Source organism: Streptopelia decaocto (genome assembly GCF_964273445.1).
Source record: "Streptopelia decaocto genome assembly, chromosome: 2".
In the NCBI taxonomy this organism is placed as follows: domain Eukaryota; kingdom Metazoa; phylum Chordata; class Aves; order Columbiformes; family Columbidae; genus Streptopelia; species Streptopelia decaocto.
In genome coordinates, this window is record NC_138655.1 from 143,637,115 (window position 1) to 143,655,660 (window position 18,546).

General features: G+C 36.3%; 1 protein-coding gene across 1 annotated transcript in view; it reads right to left on the minus strand.

The window, feature by feature from the left end:
- Positions 1 to 18,546, minus strand: part of NEBL (nebulette) — a 253,342-nt gene that overhangs the window by 26,485 nt on the left and 208,311 nt on the right. Inside the window, exon 5 of the mRNA XM_082046648.1 lies at positions 9,722 to 9,893. Coding sequence (XP_081902774.1) covers positions 9,722 to 9,893 — 172 coding nt within the window. The remainder of the gene's footprint in view (positions 1 to 9,721; positions 9,894 to 18,546) is intronic.

Sequence of the window (18,546 nt, forward strand, 5' to 3'; positions counted from 1 at the left end):
GGATTGAAGGAAAGCAGCATAAAAGGACTTTGGTAACTAAAACAAAAGGAGGAAACCTAAGGAAAACATTGTCACTGAAGTATAATGAAAACAAAATGTGCACACAAATTGTTGCATAATAAGAGACAGAGATTGACAGAGAGAATGAATAAATAACAGTGAAATGAGAATAACAGTGGTATTTTCAGTGCAGATTGGTCTTCTCATTCCAAACACACTAAGAGGAATTCTTCATCTCAAAAAGAGTCAAAGACCGATGCAAAACACAAGTGAAAAAAGCAGTGCCCGTAGTAGCAGAGCCATGGCTCATCTGCTGTCATCTGGTAAGCCATTGGGACACTCTGTTTCAGCAGTGCACGAATGTGCAGTCACTTCCCTGCCACCATGGCAAAGCCTGGAATTTGTTCCAGTAGTAGCTGAGTGACCCCTGCAAACACAAGGTCAGCTCCCTTAAGGACAAGTTTCTACGCTCTGAAAGATTGACATTGTTTGACATTTTAATCCTAAAACAGAATTTCCTCTGTTTGTAGTATTTTGTTTCTTTGCTTGCTACAAACAATGGATCTGAAGAAAAATATTAATTAACCTTAAAGGCTAACTTGCAGCCTTCACTTTATTGTGCTACTCCTTGTCTACACCTGCACACACATGGCTTTGAGCAACTGAGCTTTGTTTTTGTGATTGGCACTGGATCATTTCCACAAATTCATTTCCATATCTTACATCAAACCACATATCAACACTCTAGTATTAAAAAGCCCTTTTCCCATCTCAGCCTCTGGAGATTGAACTACTGAGCAGAATATATAGAGAAAGTGTTCTAAAACAACAAGCCTTAAAACAAACAAACAAACAAAAAAAAAACAACACCAAAAAACTCAAATATTGTGAATTTGTACTACTTGCAAGCATTTTCACTCTTGCCTTTGGGGGAACGAAACTGAACAAAACAGTCTTGAGCCATGAGGGTGTGAGCTCAAGGCTATTTTCATTTACTGAAGTTACTAGCAAAAGATGGTAGATTAATTTTACATGGAGATTTTGAAATAGGAGAAGATATCTTTATAAAAACACACAGTTTAGCAAAACTTCTGAGAAACTGTAGAGACTGTGGATACAAGAAGCCCAATTAGTTGATACCTCTGTTCACTTCTGTCACTGGACACCGAAATCTCCATAATTATAAGCAAATAAGAGTTACATGTAAAAGCAACTGATGTTCTTCATGGAGTAGATGGTTGAAATACAAATGCAACTGTCCAAATAATGCAAGACTGGAACAGGTGTTGAGCCACGTGAACCAGATCATCCTAGTACCTGAGTGGGAATTAATAAGACCTTACTTGTAGGAGAGGAAGAGGAGCAAGACAGTGAGTGTTGAAAGAAGTAGGAGAAAAACAGCGTGTAAGACTTCACAAAAAATCAGGACAGACAGAAAAATTGTTTCCAAAGAAAACCCCCCAAAAAAAACAGTTGAGAAGTTTGTCAGACACAAAGCTGTCTAAAAAGACCTGAACTGAAAGCAAAGAATCTGTCTCTTGTTGCTTTTTTTTTTCCTACAGTATTCTGTGACGAAGGAACTGTGTGGTCTGTCTTTATAACCAAAAATAAATCTGACATCCCTATATCTCATGTTCTCTGTCTGATTAAAATAATCTGAATACCCTTCCCAAAGATGAATGAATAACTCCATGTCTGAGAAGTTGTAACACCGGCGCTACAAGCACGATTGAAAGAGAGAAATTGTTAGCTTCTGTTCCTCTTTAGCCAAGCTGAAAATAACTACTTGAAAAACAGCTGGGAATCTTGCAAGAACTCATGTGGCACCCAACTGTTTCTGGGAAGTACTACAGAATTGCTTGCAGGTAAAAAGGAAATTTTCGCTAGGGCAGTAATTAATTACAAAGCTGTAGACTGTGAAACTCTGGTGCAACACCTTCTGTGCACTATCGCAAAAAAATTCAATGATACCATGAAGTAATGAAGTCAGCCTTGAAAAACACTAACAGAGAGAATCTGCAAAAAGGATAGACAAATCTAAAAATTAATTTCAAAAAGAATATCAAAATGAAAGTTCATCACCTACATCAGGCTTGCTGAAAAGCATTAAAAATTGTTTCCTAACCAGTTTTACCTGCAGAAGTCTAAAACAGAGAACAGGAATTTTCCTGAACTTATATCATGCAACAGTCTACTGATTTTGTTGGGAAAGCTCCCTGGAGGGCACACTTGGCTCAGCTCAACCTTGTCATCTAAAATAATGGTCAGGGAATCAAATAGGAATAAGTACTTCTAGTGAACAACATTAGTAGCCTCCCTGTGATGTTTTTACTGAAATTCCCCAAAGATGAGAGTTATTTAGATCTGGATAAGCCTTTGACATCTAGTATGAAGCCAGGGACCCAGCTAAGGGTTGGGAGAGGTGGTTGAGGAACAATTCCATCAGTGGTGGCAGTGGAAGACTTGAATTGAGTGTCAAATATCAGTAAAGGTATCTAGAATAAATTAGCAAGTGAACAAGGTAGAAATATCTGAAAGATTATGAGACAAGGTCAAAGACACTTAGAGGCTGTAAAATTGGTCACAGGTCTCCAACTATCTTTCATGTTGGCACACCATCAGATTGAACAATTGCCTGTGAGAAACACAGATAGATCTAAAAGCACAAATGCCATGAGACACAGCCATGAAATCTCAGCAAAATGGATTTGGTACTCATTTACTGTGATGTGCCATGAGGGACACTGTATAAAGGTCAAGGCAAAACTCACCTTGTGGCTGTGTGCTAAAGAGCATTTTACATGGGATACTGCCATGAAAAAGACTGGTATTTTCGACAAAGGATGCTGTCTTCCGCTGTTTTTTTTTTTCAGTGTGTTCACAAAAATGGCATTTTCTTGTAGATCATTGGGATTATGTCAAATTACTTAGCCCTGGCATTAATTTCTCCCTGCAATGGGAACTGTCTGCATGCGCTCAAACCCTGGCTAGCCAGCTGGGTCAAAAGCGGAAACGATATCTTGCTAAAATATGTTGATCTTGGCAAGGATCTATTCAACACATCACCACAACAACAGATTCAAATAGAGACACAAAAAGCAGGCTGGCTAGTACCAAAACAACTGTCGAAATAAAGCCCATTTCCTATTCTCAGTATGGCAAGTAATAAAAAATATCTGTTAACAATCAAATCAAGCTGACAAAGCAACGTTAAAATGGCTTGAAATAGAGTCAAAAAAAGATCAGAACAGATACAGATAGACAATATGCACTGGACAGCGAAACCCACTTTGCATAGTCACATGAAGAGACATAAAACCCAGCATGATGTGCATTATTGCTATTGTCTATTAAAACAATTGGGAATACAGGTGAAATACCAAATAAAGATGGACAGACATGATATAACGGATTCCAGTCCTGTCAAATATGTGTGTTTCTTTCTCTGTTCAGAGGTAGTTCTTCAGTCTGAACACTTTTTCCTCACCTGTTCTTAACCAGAACTGCTTGTATTTATTTACACAGCACCTAACAGAATGTAGATTCCCTAAACACTGGCCATTATAATGACATATTACTCTGGTGAGTGGGAGAACACAAGCACAGTCTACAATTAAGATGCCTTAAAATCTTCTAAAAGCATGGGTAATTCAAGGATGCAGGCAACTAAATGGTAGCAATGCCTTTACTTTAAAACCTTCTAAAAAAAATTAGTAGCCCTTTGGATAACATTTTCAGTGCATGTTCTTTCACAACTGAGAAGTAGAAAACACTATTTGTTTTAAATATGCATATTTAAAATGTAAAGTTTCTGAATATTTACAATTCATTGGTCAAGTCTGGTACACACTGTAATGCCACTAGGATGACTGGACCCTTACTCACCATTATCATAAATTTTGTTCTAATCTAATGTATCAAACAGATGCAAGATGTGGCTTTGTACCTGGGAATGCAGGTTCATCGAAGTATTATAATATTAATCCATGTTAAACAATATCAGACTAAATAAGCTTCCTAGCTGACTATTAACCTTAGTTACCAAACTGCTGAGAGTATAAGAAAATTTTCATATGGGAGAAAGTTGGCAGTTGATCAACTTTTTGGTTTTTTTGAGGGTGGAATCAGGGAGCCACAAGCACCTGCACAGTTTAATATGGAAGAAGTACTTCATTTACTAAAATAGTATGATATGCTTGATTTGCTTGCCAAAAACACAGGGTATTTTTTTTTTTCTGTTCAGAGGTGTATTTTTCAGTTACATTTTATCTTTCAAGAGAAAAAAAAAAAGATCAGATTCATGTAGACTTTGCAAAAACACAACACACTTTCTCATAAGCACTGTAAACAGGAGTTAGCGCGGCTTTTGGACTGACAGTCTTACCAAAGTGGTGAAAGAGAATACAAAGAAAAGCAATACGGCATGCAAGAAACTGTGCAGTCTTGAGATTTTCCTTTGCTTCCTTAATCAGGCAATGGCTTACAAAATTTCTAACAATTTGTGACTATACAAGGATACAGAGTTAATACAGGTCTGTGAGGTCTCAACACACTGTGATAGTGTCATTAGTGGAAAAGGTGGGAATGAGGGGTACCTCCTTCATCTGATGGCCTTGTTATCTCACTGCAGTAAGAAAAGGTAGGGTTCGTCTCAGAGCCATCTGATTTGTAATCTCCCAAACCGGTAGAATGTAAATACTGTTTACTGTAACGACTTGCTCTTTCTACAAAGGTAGAAAGAAAGATTATCACAGTGAATAGATGACTGAAGTGCAAAGATGAGCAACGAGAACAACCTCAACATTGCTAACACTGATATTCATACACTGATGGCATTAAAATTAGAGAAAAGTGAATTGTTTACAATTTTGTATCCATTTAGAGCACCATTAGTTCAAAAGGTTGCTTCAAAATAGATACAACTAAGCTTGTTCTCTGCTTTAAAAGAACAGCAGAAAGAGAAGGTAGGATTGAGATGCTAGGGAAAAAAAGGATGAAGATGAAGCACATGAAAATTTGCAGTGGAAAATAAAAATGTTCCTTCATCCCAGAATGCATAAAAGTGCATGTGGAAATACTGCTGCATGACATTCAAAAGAATACTTAAAGTTCCACTATTAGTGGCAAAGAAAATAGGTGTGCAAAATTAACCATTCAAAATAAACATTTCTAGGGGAAAAACAAATTCAAAACTCATGGAACCAAAACACTGCTGCCTATCATGACTTTACCTTCTTCCCCATCTACCCTTAAATTCTGAACACACTGGTGGTGCAAACAGTAGCACAAGGCATAATATCTGCCATATAAGCAAAATGTGCATAGAAAATGAATCAATTTCATAAATAGGCCACCTTCTATGTATCTGAAATTTTAGTAAGATCCAACTATTTGAAAATTCTGCTTATAGTGAGGACAAAGCAGGTCAATGCTTTTTAAGTGACTGCTTGTAAGTGTTATGAATAACTTGTTTATGATAAGATTTCTTTCACTATTTCTCATCTGCACATGTGATTATAGCTGAAGTTCCTATAAAACACTCCTTTAAAATATTGTCGTTATATATATATATATATATATATGAAAACATAAAACATATGGCTGGCACATTGACCTGAAAATTTACTGTATCAGCTTAGTTTCATAAACATAAAAAGCTATTTTGGGGAAAAGTCTGGATATAAACAATACCAGAAAGCATATGTAGACTCCTAGACTGAATATTGTCCTCCAGAGGATCAATGTCGAAGATGGAGCCAGGATCTGTGCGCCAAACTTTAAGATCTTTTCCCAAAGTATGGAAATGATAAGACAGACAAACAACAAAGGAAGTAAAAGCATGAAAGGAATGAGTTTTTAACAATCAGTGAACAATTTCTTTAATCTAGAAATTAACACAAAAATCTCTATATTCACCTGAAAGGACTGGAAAGCATTAATTTCCTGCTTAAAAGAACTTAGTGCATCCATTTTAAGCACTGACACTATTTTAAGGAATCTTTTTCTCCCCATTTTTGTTTTCCTTTTCTAAATATGACTGTAGTATTCTCTTAAGCTTAAATAAATAGAAAAAAAAATAAATATCACATACCAGATCTCTTCTCCACTAGCAGAACCAAAATCATCAGAGCTACAAGATTATTTCCCCAGTCAAGCAACAGCATCCTTCCTTCATGGAGATGCTGCGGTATGTATTCCTACAGCTGACAGTGGCAGTATACATCTCTATAGCTGACAGGGCTGCTACAGGCTCTCCTTTGCATACAGTTGAGATCAAGTCAGCCTAATAAGCGGAATCGGAGGCATGGTTCATCATATCAAAAATAAATTTCTACAAGTTGCTCAATTCACATAAACTCAAAAGTATCCATCTTTCTTAATTAATACAGAAAGTGGACTAAGGTGACAAATTCAGCTCTAGAAATCTACATTGTAGACATCTACAGTTGGGTAAAATGAAGCCCATTCTTGAACTTAACTAGTAATTCCCTTTGTCTTCCAAGTATCTTAGTTTCCTGGGACACAGACTTACTGTTGATTCACTACTCCACTATTGAAAAGCATTTTTGAATGCCTAATAGCAGTAATCATAAGATCTTCAGCTCTAATTCATACAAGTAAGCTATTAGTATCTCTTGAATTCACATATCTGAACCAGATATAGAAAGATAAAAGGAGTCCACAGGAAATAATTTCATATCCTATTTCAAGGTATAATAGCAGCAGAAAAGTGAATACAGATTCAGCCATGTTTTTAATAAACATCCAACAAATAATTACAGCATTGTACAGGTTAAGAGAAGGCTTATAACAAATGCAGAAGCAGCTGCAATGTAAATTCTTGATCTACACATAACAATCTAATATATGTAATACATATCTACTGTGTCTAAAAACATAAGAATCATTTAGTCTCTCCAAATGAGTTTAAAATAAAATCTTAACATAAACTACAATCAGTTGAAGCACAGATCTACTAGATCACACCTTTTTACTAGTGGTTTACTTCTCAGGCAGACCTGTCTTCAAAATTTACTCAAGGCATTGGAAATGAGAAAAAAAATTGTCTTCCCAACTTGTTCCTGTTGCTGTTTTGAGTGGTACAAAGCTAAATGATGGGCTGGTAGGTAAAGCAGGACTGTGGGGACCCCAAATATGTCATTTTTCAAATTATTAATAGCCTAGAGGCAATGGAAAGAACAGACAGAGATAATAAAAAGAAAAGCAATGGCTTTAGAATACCTTCAATGTATGTACATTATGTGTTATCTACTGCAACTCCCAGAAGGTGAGGTGCAGTGCTAATTTCCTCTTGACAAGATGAATAACAGCCAATGTAAAAAACTTTTGATAAACTATGTGTTAGTCCTAACAGTGATAAATTATGCAACTACATAGAGAATTGAAAGGCATGAGAGGTAGGGGGGGGACAAGTGAATGCCGAACTTTTCCTGTTTGATCATGCCTTTGTAAGTAAAAAACTTAATAAGTACAGCTTGACGGTAGCATCAGTGCAGCAGCCATATTTACTTAATCTCTCTCTGTAATCTGAAATAACATACACAGAATGAGAATCTTGACAATTTATAGCACCAATCAGTTTTAACTTTCTGGTAACTTCTGCCAGTTTAAAATATCCTTATACTCACGTGACAATAATGCAGACTCTCTAGTCCCAAATGAAGGCTCAGTTAGATTAACTTATCTTGATAGGTTTAGAATGGCTTTAGCATGGTTAAAACCAATGCCTATTTTCTGAGGCAGAGGCATTAATTTTAGCAGTTGGGCATTTGAAAAAGTTTTTACAGTTTTTACAACCACCAACCAAATGGACTCTAACACAGAGGTACTTTTTCTAACTTGCTGAACAATTATCAGCTAGGAAAAAAACTCAAGAGAGTCAAAGATTTTTTTTCAGTCTGTGATCTTTTTTTTCCTATCTGCCAAGGACATTCCACGAGCAGAGAGCCCACTGCTTCTTTTTGAACAAGCAGATATTATAATTGCAGTTCACTCTGAAAAAATATTAGCTGAAATATCACTGGATATTAGGCTCAGAGGTTTGTCATGGCCTATTTCCTTTAAATAGTTGCACTATTTTCGCTGTTTTGGGGGCATGGGAAGTTAAGAATTCCTGTGTGTTTTGATGCTGGAGTATTTTAAGGTGAAAACAGTACTAGTATTTCAGTTACTTACAGGTCAATAATTTATCTCAGCAATGTTCTTAATCCTAATCCATTTGTGTCAGCAGGCCTTTAGTTATTGTAGTCAGGATTGCACTCATTATTCTCACACAGCGCTACAGGACACGTGCAATGTGGCACAGAGCAGGGGGTTCGGAGTGTGCATTAAACAGCATCTTGCAAACTGCAACTTTGCAGGAGCTTTTCTTGCTCTCTTTGCCTGCACAACCTCTATATATGGAAGTGAGTTCAAGCACTTGAGTCTCTAAAGACAATGATTTTCTGAACAAGTTGTTTCCTTAGATCCAGAATGTGTGACCCTCTGAGACTTGCATGGTCTTAAAAGCATCAGTACATTCCTTGGGTAGAGGCCTCTAAACAGTCGCTTTTGAGAAATCCTTTCTGACATCAGGCTGTAGCTACAGACATGTAAAAGGTGGCTATACAAAAGGAAAGAAATATACTTCTTTATCTGATGGAGACTGAGCAAGCAGCTGCATGTTGCTTAGTTGCCAACTGGGGTTAAACCGCAGCAGGGACTCATTTGGACATTTTAAAGAAAATACTGGATATGTATCTGCCAGGTATTATATAGATATAGTTAACCTTGTTTTAGGCAGGAGGATGGACTATATAACCATGGATGGTCAAATGGACTAGTCCATTTGACCTGCAATTTCTCTGACTTTTTGAGATACAGACTTAAAGTCAACCTGTGCTATTATTACTACCTATGAAGGACTTTAGAGTGTTATCTCAGGAAAACGACACATCAAAAGAAAAAGAAAGGAGAGAAAAATAACAATGCCAGGTTACCATTTCCTTTGCCATAGCAGACTTGCTAACTTTTAAGAGATTTTAAATATTCATTTTGATTTTGAAATAGTGTTTATTATTAATATCCCAAATTACATCTTAATGCAATACTCTGTCTCTACATACAAAGCCAGTCTGTATTCTACCCCTTGAACACTTGGTCTTATCTTGGACCATCTTTTAGAACATCTTTTCCGAACACTGGTATTTGGCTTACCAGAGATCTAATATGTTACTGATGAGTCACAGCTAGACAATTTTTGAAAGCTGTGTGAAATTCTAAAATGAGAGGTAAATGGAGAATGTGCATCTCTGGAGAAATTGCTGACTGACAGAAGGGGAAAACACAAACCAGACCGCAGCATTTAAACATTGAATTCTTGGAGAATCACAGCTCTAATCACCTCTCTGCTGTGCAAAAGGAAGATTATTGTAGATGTTTTGGTCTTTCTTGAAGAGTCAAAATTCAAACTAAAAGTAATAGCAAGACTATCCACATTTCAAGAAAAAATACAGAGTAAGTGATAATGTATCTCCCATTCATTCCCGTTATTACTTTGCTACCAGCTGCTATTGAACCAGCAGTTTAATGCAAGTTTTATACTGAGCAAAGAGTGAAAATGAAATCTGGGAGTACTTCTTCTTGGTTATAATGGAGAAACAAGCAGAGGCTTTCATCTTCCCCACAGTGTTTTCAACAGCAAGAGTATTTAACAACTTACCAACAATTATTCCAGGTCTTCTATCCATTTCAACAATATGTGGATGCACACCTTTATATGCTGCATCACTCACAATTTGGGTGTTTTTACGCACCCGCTCTGTTACAGGATCATCTACCACTGGGGTGAAGCCTCTGCCCTTTGTCTTCTCAAAATCTTCATGGTATTTTACCTAGGAAAACAAAAAGAATTGCATTTTTCCCCAAGCTGCAATCGACAGCAAATTGTTATTCTATGCAGGAATGCATACATGTTTGTTTTATGAGGCACTTATATTCTTTTGGTTTTGAACTACAACAGAATTGTTACACACATGAGATAGGCTGGATGGCTGGCCAAGTCTTTTCTATCTCCCTAAGTTGATTTCCTGATATTTTATTATCATTTTTGCATTTGTTTTCCTTTGCCACTGAATTAGGCATCAACTCAAGCAGCAAAGCATCATCTTACAGTCACACAGGACAGGAAAAGCCCTCAGGAGATCATCTGGTTCATTCCCTTCTTCTCTAAGAAAGGTTGGCTCTCTACTGATGTAGACAACTACATCTGTCAGTAAAAGACGTCCCAGCAGTTATAGTTCTGAAGAACTCAAGTATTTTCATTCACTGAGAATATGAATAAATGCACGGTTTCACACAAAAGGTACTCTTTTGCTCTTTTGTTTTATTATATGCCAGCTGGGTTTTCACATACGTTTCTAAAAAGAATTGCAGTTATTCTAAGCAGCCTGCTTTCTAAAAAAGAAAAAAAAAAAAAAGAAAAAAAAAAAGAAAAAAAAAAGACCAGGGTGGGAGGAGGAATTTAAAACACGGACATTAGGGTAGAAAGTGTTATACAACCAAGCATTGGAACAAAACCAATATTAGTAAAAGTTATAAAGGTAGTATCCCTGATTATGCATATTTACTTTTTAAACAGTCTTAATCATCAAGGAGTTAAATTGACAAACATTCTCACTCAAGCAAATGCACACAAAACAACTCATTCCAAGAACAAAAGTCACACAGAAACCAGGAACGTGCACAGGCACAAGGTGAAGTGTGTCACCTAATCCAGTCGAACTGTATGATGCTCAAATGAGGTGGGTACTTAAAAAAAAATATATCAAACAAGAGAACAGACATTTAACTGTTAGAAAACTTTTTATTAGTATTTTGAAAATGTTCATTACAGTCATATGCAGTTAGCAAACACTCCCTCAATAGGCATAAGAAGAAAATATTCCTTCCATACTTGAGCAGAGAGTTTCATTAGTTACCTATATTAATGGAACGCAAACTCCAGTGGAAGTCAAGTGCCATTCCTTAGTATACTCTAGTTATAGGAAGAAAGTACCCTACCATTGAGATGATGTTTTGTGTTTCTTTGACATGCCTTAGCTCAGGTGTGTCTAGCAGAACACTACGTCTACCTTTCATTTGCCTCTGATCACTGCTGTACTTGACCTGCAAAACAGCAACAACAGCACATATGAAGTTTTTGTTTACAGTAGAAAGGACAGTGAGAATCACACCATGCAATAGTATCATTTCCAAATCACAATGCCCAACATCTTTCTTATTTCTTTCTTTACACTCATTTTCTAGTGACTTATTTCAGAGGGAGGATACAGATGAACTAGTATATCGGTAAAGGCCAAAGGGCATGTTTATTTCATCAATCACTTACTCAAAGAAATAGTATTTACCTGAAAGCTGAAACTCTTGACCATTTAAATGACATAAGGGAAATAATTCATTTATCAACTGAAAAATAAAATAAATAATAAGAAAACACCGCTGTGACTTGGATTTCTTTAAAACATGGCTGATGATAAACTACATTCTTATTACCTAGACAGACCTAGTTTCTGTCCTCAATCTGCTTCCAGGTTGGGATTACCGTGAGAACCCCTGGGTCCCCAAGCAATTCAACTCTTATGAGCAGATTAGTTCTGTGGCAGCCTCCTTGCTCCTGTTTGGTAGCTAGCAGCACAAAACTAACATGTCTTGGACAAATCTGAATATGCAGTTTTCAAAGAGAACATTTGGGCTCTGTGTTTTGTGCCTCAGTAAGTACAGAACCTCCTATATCACATTTCTCCTAACTAGCTTCTCTTGTGGCATTTCACAGACTTGTAAAGATGTAAGACTAATTATCTGTTTAAAAATAAAAAATCTAAAACAGTAAAAGCAGTTGGTCCTACTAGTTTCTAGAGGGAGTACTTTCACTTCTTCTTCCAGCTGCTTGAATTCTTCTACTAATGGACTCTCTTAGCTCCTACATTGCACTGTAACCTGGATACTGAGTGTTAGCGAATATTTTAGACTTAGCTATATATTCACACTCAAAGTATTACTTCTCAAAACAGTTGTGCAAATCTATTTCAACGTAAGTTTGTGATGAGAGAAACCACATATTGAAATTGTCTAACTGTCCTTAAAATTACATATTAGCTAGTAACAACATACCTATGAAAATATGAGTCTTGGTGTCTATGTTTCTTAGGTAACTTTGAAGTAGTGTATAGGGAAACAGAAATATATTGTACTGCGTATTCTTCAGACCTTTCTTAATTAAACAATAAATTTTCTTAACAAATATATTTAACTACATATTCTTTTGAATATAAGGCATCTTTTTGACAGAATAATTACAGCCGACATAGTTTGGTTTTCATTTATTGCTCATTAGCATAGAGGAGTATTTATCCCTTTAAATCATGAGAAACAAAGTGAAGGAGTTTCTTGAAAATAAAATAATTTTCAGAAATAAAAAAATGATTTAAAGTTTAGAATTGTTGGGAAGTATCCCTCTTGTTTTAACTATGCACCTTAAAATTAATTGACTTTGGTAAATATGCAAGAACATTATAAGAATGTACTTAAAACATACATAGTTACATGACCACATTCTCTTCCTTTGTCCTCAGATAAATCCTCTGACAAATCCAACCTACTTTAGAACTGAGTGTAAGAGGGAAAAATAAAGTATTCACTACCATTAATTCTCTTCTGTCACCTTGAGAGAGTGGCTCTGCATGAAACCTGTTCTATTCACCATCTGCTGGGGCTTTGTCACTGATGTTGTTTCAGTGTTAAGGACACAGACTGTAATATAACTAGTCTGGTCCTTCACTGGACTGTGCTGTTTCCACTTCTTCCTTGCTTCTTATTGCAACTGTCTGCTCCTTCTTACACCATTGTAGGTGCATATTAAAAAAAAAGAAAAATGTTAAGTATTATCATGAAAGCCAAAAAAAACATAGTATTTTACTCTTTAGTGTTTAGTAATAAGTGGCATGTGACAGGGTGGAACAGATGACTAGATGCTTCCATGCTTTGAATCATGAAAAAATGAATTTTTCACTAAAGCTATATTCACATTTCCTTTGTTCTTTCCTGTAATTTGTTCCTGCAATCTAGCAACCAAAACTTGGTAACAAGGGATGTAGATTCTTGAAAGAATGACTAACTTCTACTGACTCTCTTCTTGAAAAATACTGGTGCAAATACAACCCTATTTTTTTTTTGCAAGAATAATCAAGCAAGTCTGAATATTTTTGTTCCCCATATGTGCAGTGCAGGTACTCAAAGGATAAAAAAAAAATCCATTCCATGGATGATGCAGTTGGATTCATTTGACACATCAAGTCTAAATGGAAAAGTATACCCTTGTTATATTTATACAATGACTGAAAATTTAAATGACAAAAAGATTCAAACAACTTGCCGAGCTGATATTGTCTTGATTCTTCTTGACTCTCTCTATCTCAGGAGTGACACTCACAGCAGTAGCTTTGCCAGGCTGCTCTCTGTAGTGAACCTATTATTTAACAGAATAAAATGGTACATACTATTTCAGCTCAAGCAATATCACAATGTATTACATTAAAATGTATGATTTAAAAGGTCATCCAGGAAACAACTGGAAAGCTAAAATGCATTTGAAGTTCATTAAAGCTTATAAAACTTTATTTTTGAAGCATAACCTTGAATTCTTTCTGGATAGTCTCCTTATCAATGCGTTTGTGTGGAGATATACACACATGCACACAACATCCTGACATTCACCACACTAGTCCTTGGCAGCATAGAGAAATATGTTTTATATACAAATAATGTAGTAAAGTCAAGCAGAGCAAATGGAAAAAAAAAAAACAAAACACTTAATTTCAGCAATGCCCACTGTAAATGTATATTTGTCCAGACACAGGGATTTCATAAGGATACCATCAATATTCTCACTTCTGTACCCTATATATTCAAATGTGATTAAACACAGGGGGTGCAATAAATCAGACAACTGTCGATTGAATCCAACTGCCTAAATTTCACCATATGTTTATTTAAATGTACTGTAGGACTGCCCGCTCTATAGATTTTTAACAAAATAAACTGTAGCAATGATGCATTAAGCAAATGCACACTCAAGGGTGGATCAGCATCTAAGGAGGATAAAGGATAGGATGTGGCATTGACAGACCAATCAGTCTAATGTTAACCCTGGCCTCAAATACTGAGAAGTCAAATATGATACACATTTAGTAAATAATTAGATATTCTTGCATGATTTATGTCAATCCATATAGTTTTATGTAAAATAAATGTTTCCATACAAATATTTTTCTGTTTTTTATTAAGCTCTCAGTTTTGTGTGATAACTGTGCTGATAAATTATGTTCATAATTCTGCAGTGCACTGTGGCATTAACACACACATTGTTCAAGCAATTGTCTTCTTACACAACACAGTTTTGGTCTGTCCACATCAACATAGTCTAACTGAAAAATTAACATTTTATAAAAACAATGGTAAGCTATCAAATGGACTAAACTTGCAAACTTCCATTTGTAAAGACAAAATGGTTATTCAAGACTTAATGTTTCTAATGCCTGAAGCTAAAGAATCTTAGCCCAAAGCTATTCCAGTGACCTGAAAGATAATTTAATCTTTACAATGAAATTTGCACAGCACAAAAACTGTTGGAAGGTAAGCAACGATGTGAGTAGAACAACTACACAGACTGGCTTAAATCTCTTGAGAAAACAGGTTGTTTTGAAGAGCATGCAATTTAGGAAAGCTAGATATATCAACATAAATCCAGGAATAAATAGCATACACTTAAGTTAGAGGGACAGTATTCTTGAAAATTGTAACTCTAAATTCATTTGGGGAACACGGCAGAAAACACCCCAGGGAAACACTGTAGCTATTTGTAGCCCCATGAAACAGGGCTGCTGATGGCACTTCCCAGTGAGAATAGGTGGTCTCTTGAAGACTCATGAACAAGGTACAGCTTCAGCAGTGCAGGAAGGCAGCCTACCCTGTGCTTCTGCAAACAGTATAACTTTCTAATGGTTATGTCAGCCATATATACTGAATTATGATAGGAAGGTTACTGAGGAACTAGAAGGAGATAGGGAAGAGAGCTGGAGTTTGAGTACAACTGTAGCCAATTATTTACAAAGACAGAGAATAACATTTCAAAACACTTCCGCCATTTCATTAATTAGATTTTTTATGCTTCATATGCCATTTCCCAAACCAAGCAACAGCTTTTCACAATTGCTTCCTAAAAGAGGGTTTTCATTACTGAGCCCACACCTAACTAAAGAAAAGGCACAGCTTCTGGAGAAAGAACTTTGTAATCATCCTTTGCACCCCCAAATTATACAAAGGATTAAATGAGAGCAACTTCCCATGCTGACATTCTCTTGATTCTTCTTGACTCTTTCAATCTCAGGGGTGACACTCACAGGCGTAGCTTTGTAGAGCTGTTCTTTGTACTGAACCTAGCACGCATGGCAGAAGATATTACACAGAGACTCACAAGTAACAGAAATAAAACAGTGTGTTAGTCATCATGAGAGAGCACACTGCATGTGGATGGAAAATACCATTCCTTAATAAACACTCACATCTTTCTACATGATACTTTGTACTCACCCACTTGCAGTTCTTCTGTTTCAGACACAAACAATGGATACTTCAACAGGAATACTTCACTCTCATTGATGTTAATCAAAGTGCAATGTTAAGGAACGATCATCTTATCATTAATCGATTAAATTAGTCCTTGTGGACAAACAGGAACTATCACAAATACCACAGACATATTCACTAAGGCACAAACACAACACAGCAGAGAGAAGTGTGCAAGCACTGAAAATGAGGCACACATTGCTAATATTCTTCTGGTTTTCCTTAACTCTCCTTAGTTCGGGTGGATCAGAAATAGCTGTTGCATGCTGAATTTCTTCTTTGTATTTGATCTGCACAATAAATATTACAAAATGTTAGCAATGTAAAGAAGATACAGACAAGCACTAAAACACAACATTTTGCAATCTCTCCCTTACACAAACTGCACAGCCAGACCACATCTATCAACACTATAGGCCTGAACAGGAATAGTTACACTTAATTTCTGAAACAGGCCGCTGGAGTCTCCAATGCATCTTGCTTGACACAATGCACCAGAGAGTGCATATAACAAGTCTAGTATCCTAAAACTCTTACAGCAAGAATATACACCACATGGGACGGTGACTATCTACATGATCATTGTGATGCTGCATATACTACTTGGAGATCTGCATCGCTCTGACAAGGACTTGGTCCTGCTATGATCTTGCCAGAGAAGACTACCTGTCCATTTTAGAAACCACACATTTCACAGATGTGTTCTTAAAAAGGTGAATGGCTTCAAAGTCTAATTCAAGTTCTGTAAAAAGACACATAGACATATCATGGACAATACAGGTGTTTAGATGGATGATGTCTTTGACGATGCTGTCAGATTTTCACTTGCTTTTCCACATTTAATCTCTTCTAAACAGCAATATGTTTGGATATGGTAGACCCTGTAATTTGAAAGCAGCACAGAACTAGAATTTCTTCAATTATACACAATATGCACCAAAACTGGATTCAACTTAATGAAAAAGAACTGAAAGGCTAAGTGGACGTGGTACTAAAAATAAAGACATCATATTTCTGGTTTTCCATACGTTATCCAAAAGGGTCATCTTGGACAAATCTGTGCATTGCCTTTTTCTTACTGTATACTAATAAATACCTCTTTAGTATTCAGCACTTTCATTTTCAAATGTCTTACACCACCAAAAAACAAACAATACTTGCAGACCATGCCATCCTTTACAGTGATATGGCATGCTTTCTTTTCCTTTACAGTGTTAATAAAACAGCAAAATTTACAAAAACATTCAAAATTGTGCATGCAATGATGTGCAACAGTTAGAAATATTTTTCATTAGCAAGACTCAAGGGAGGAGAAGTACAGCATAATGAATCGATTTGTACAGTTTTATATAAATGTGGCATACAAAATTTCTGTTAAACACATTTTAAGGCTGCAAAATCAAGGACTCAAAAACGAGAAACTGATACAACTTAAATGTAACCTTAGTTCTGCCTCTTGTACAAATATGCTCCATATACAGCTTTTAATATATTTTATACTACTTCATTCTTTTCCTCTTCAAGTGCTTCATAATCTTTATGTGTTACCAAAAGCTGCTTTTCTCAAGAGAATTCTGCCTCATTCATTACACATAATCAATGACTCTTACTTAGTGAGTTGTTTGCATGCAGACCATGACTGATGCCAGGTTTTTTTAACTGCTCTAAGGTTCTGCTTTGATGACAGAATTACTGATTTCTTCAGGAACTTTTCTGTGTTGCTCCTTCCTAAAGCATCTCAGATTTTCACAGATACTAATTCACTAATTTTGCTGTGAATGGAGGAAAAAGGGAATTGTGACAAGGAAAAGTATTATTTTTACTAGAGAGTACAGACGAGTAACAGCTAATCTGGCTACATAATTTTGAAAAACATAGGATTATACAGCACCTGCATTCAAATGAGAATTCACATTGAACTGTACTTTGCAGAAGGGAAAACCAGACCAGGTTCTCCCCCATGGCAAAGTATCAAAATCATATACTTGGGCATTGGATCACCAGGTCTAGACACAGGGACTTGAATTCAGGTTCTTGCTTTTGAGTATTGACATAGTGCCCTTAATAATACCTCCTTAAAGTACCTCTTGAAGAGGTAATTTCTCATTATTTAAAAAACTGCAAACTTACACTTTCATGCAACTTCACCTTAAATGCCTTGTGGTTTGTTTAGATTGACTGCACAAACCCATGAAAACAATCATCGTTTGTTACCTCCATGGACACCATCATTAAAGGAAAAATATTTGACCAAGGGTACCTCAGACACACCCGGACAGCCAGGGAGTCATGAGTCTAAATGACCTGCGTTCTGCTTCAGCTCTTCTGGAAGGCAGCTTTCCCCACACTTGGCCTCTCCACTTTGTCCATGACTAAGCCCTTCTACACTTTCAGTTCCTCATCCCTGGTCTCTTTTTCTCCCAAATCCACTTTACCAAATGTCACTTAATAGATAATTTTCTTCTCTCTTCTCCAAGACATGGTACATCTGGACAGTGCCAATATTTTAACACAGACAAAACAACTTGTTTTTCTCTAAGCTCATACTTGGAAACTGATTTGGCTGAAATTGATAAACAAAACCAAAGCAGCCTGAAGCACAGACCAGGAATGGAAAATTTCAGTCCAGACAGTTTAGGACTGGCAGAAGTACTGAACCACTGGAAAAAAAGGGTCTTTTAATAGAGACTATTAGGTAAGCTTAAGAATTGGCAGTGCTACTAGTCCTTAACATGCTTCAAAATGTCGATTGCTTGAGTTTTAATCAGACCTCAGTTTTGTGGTGTTGACTGACATATCACAGTGGTTTCCTCATGGATTTCAAACAAACAAAAACACAATTACGCTCTTCCCCCAAAAGCC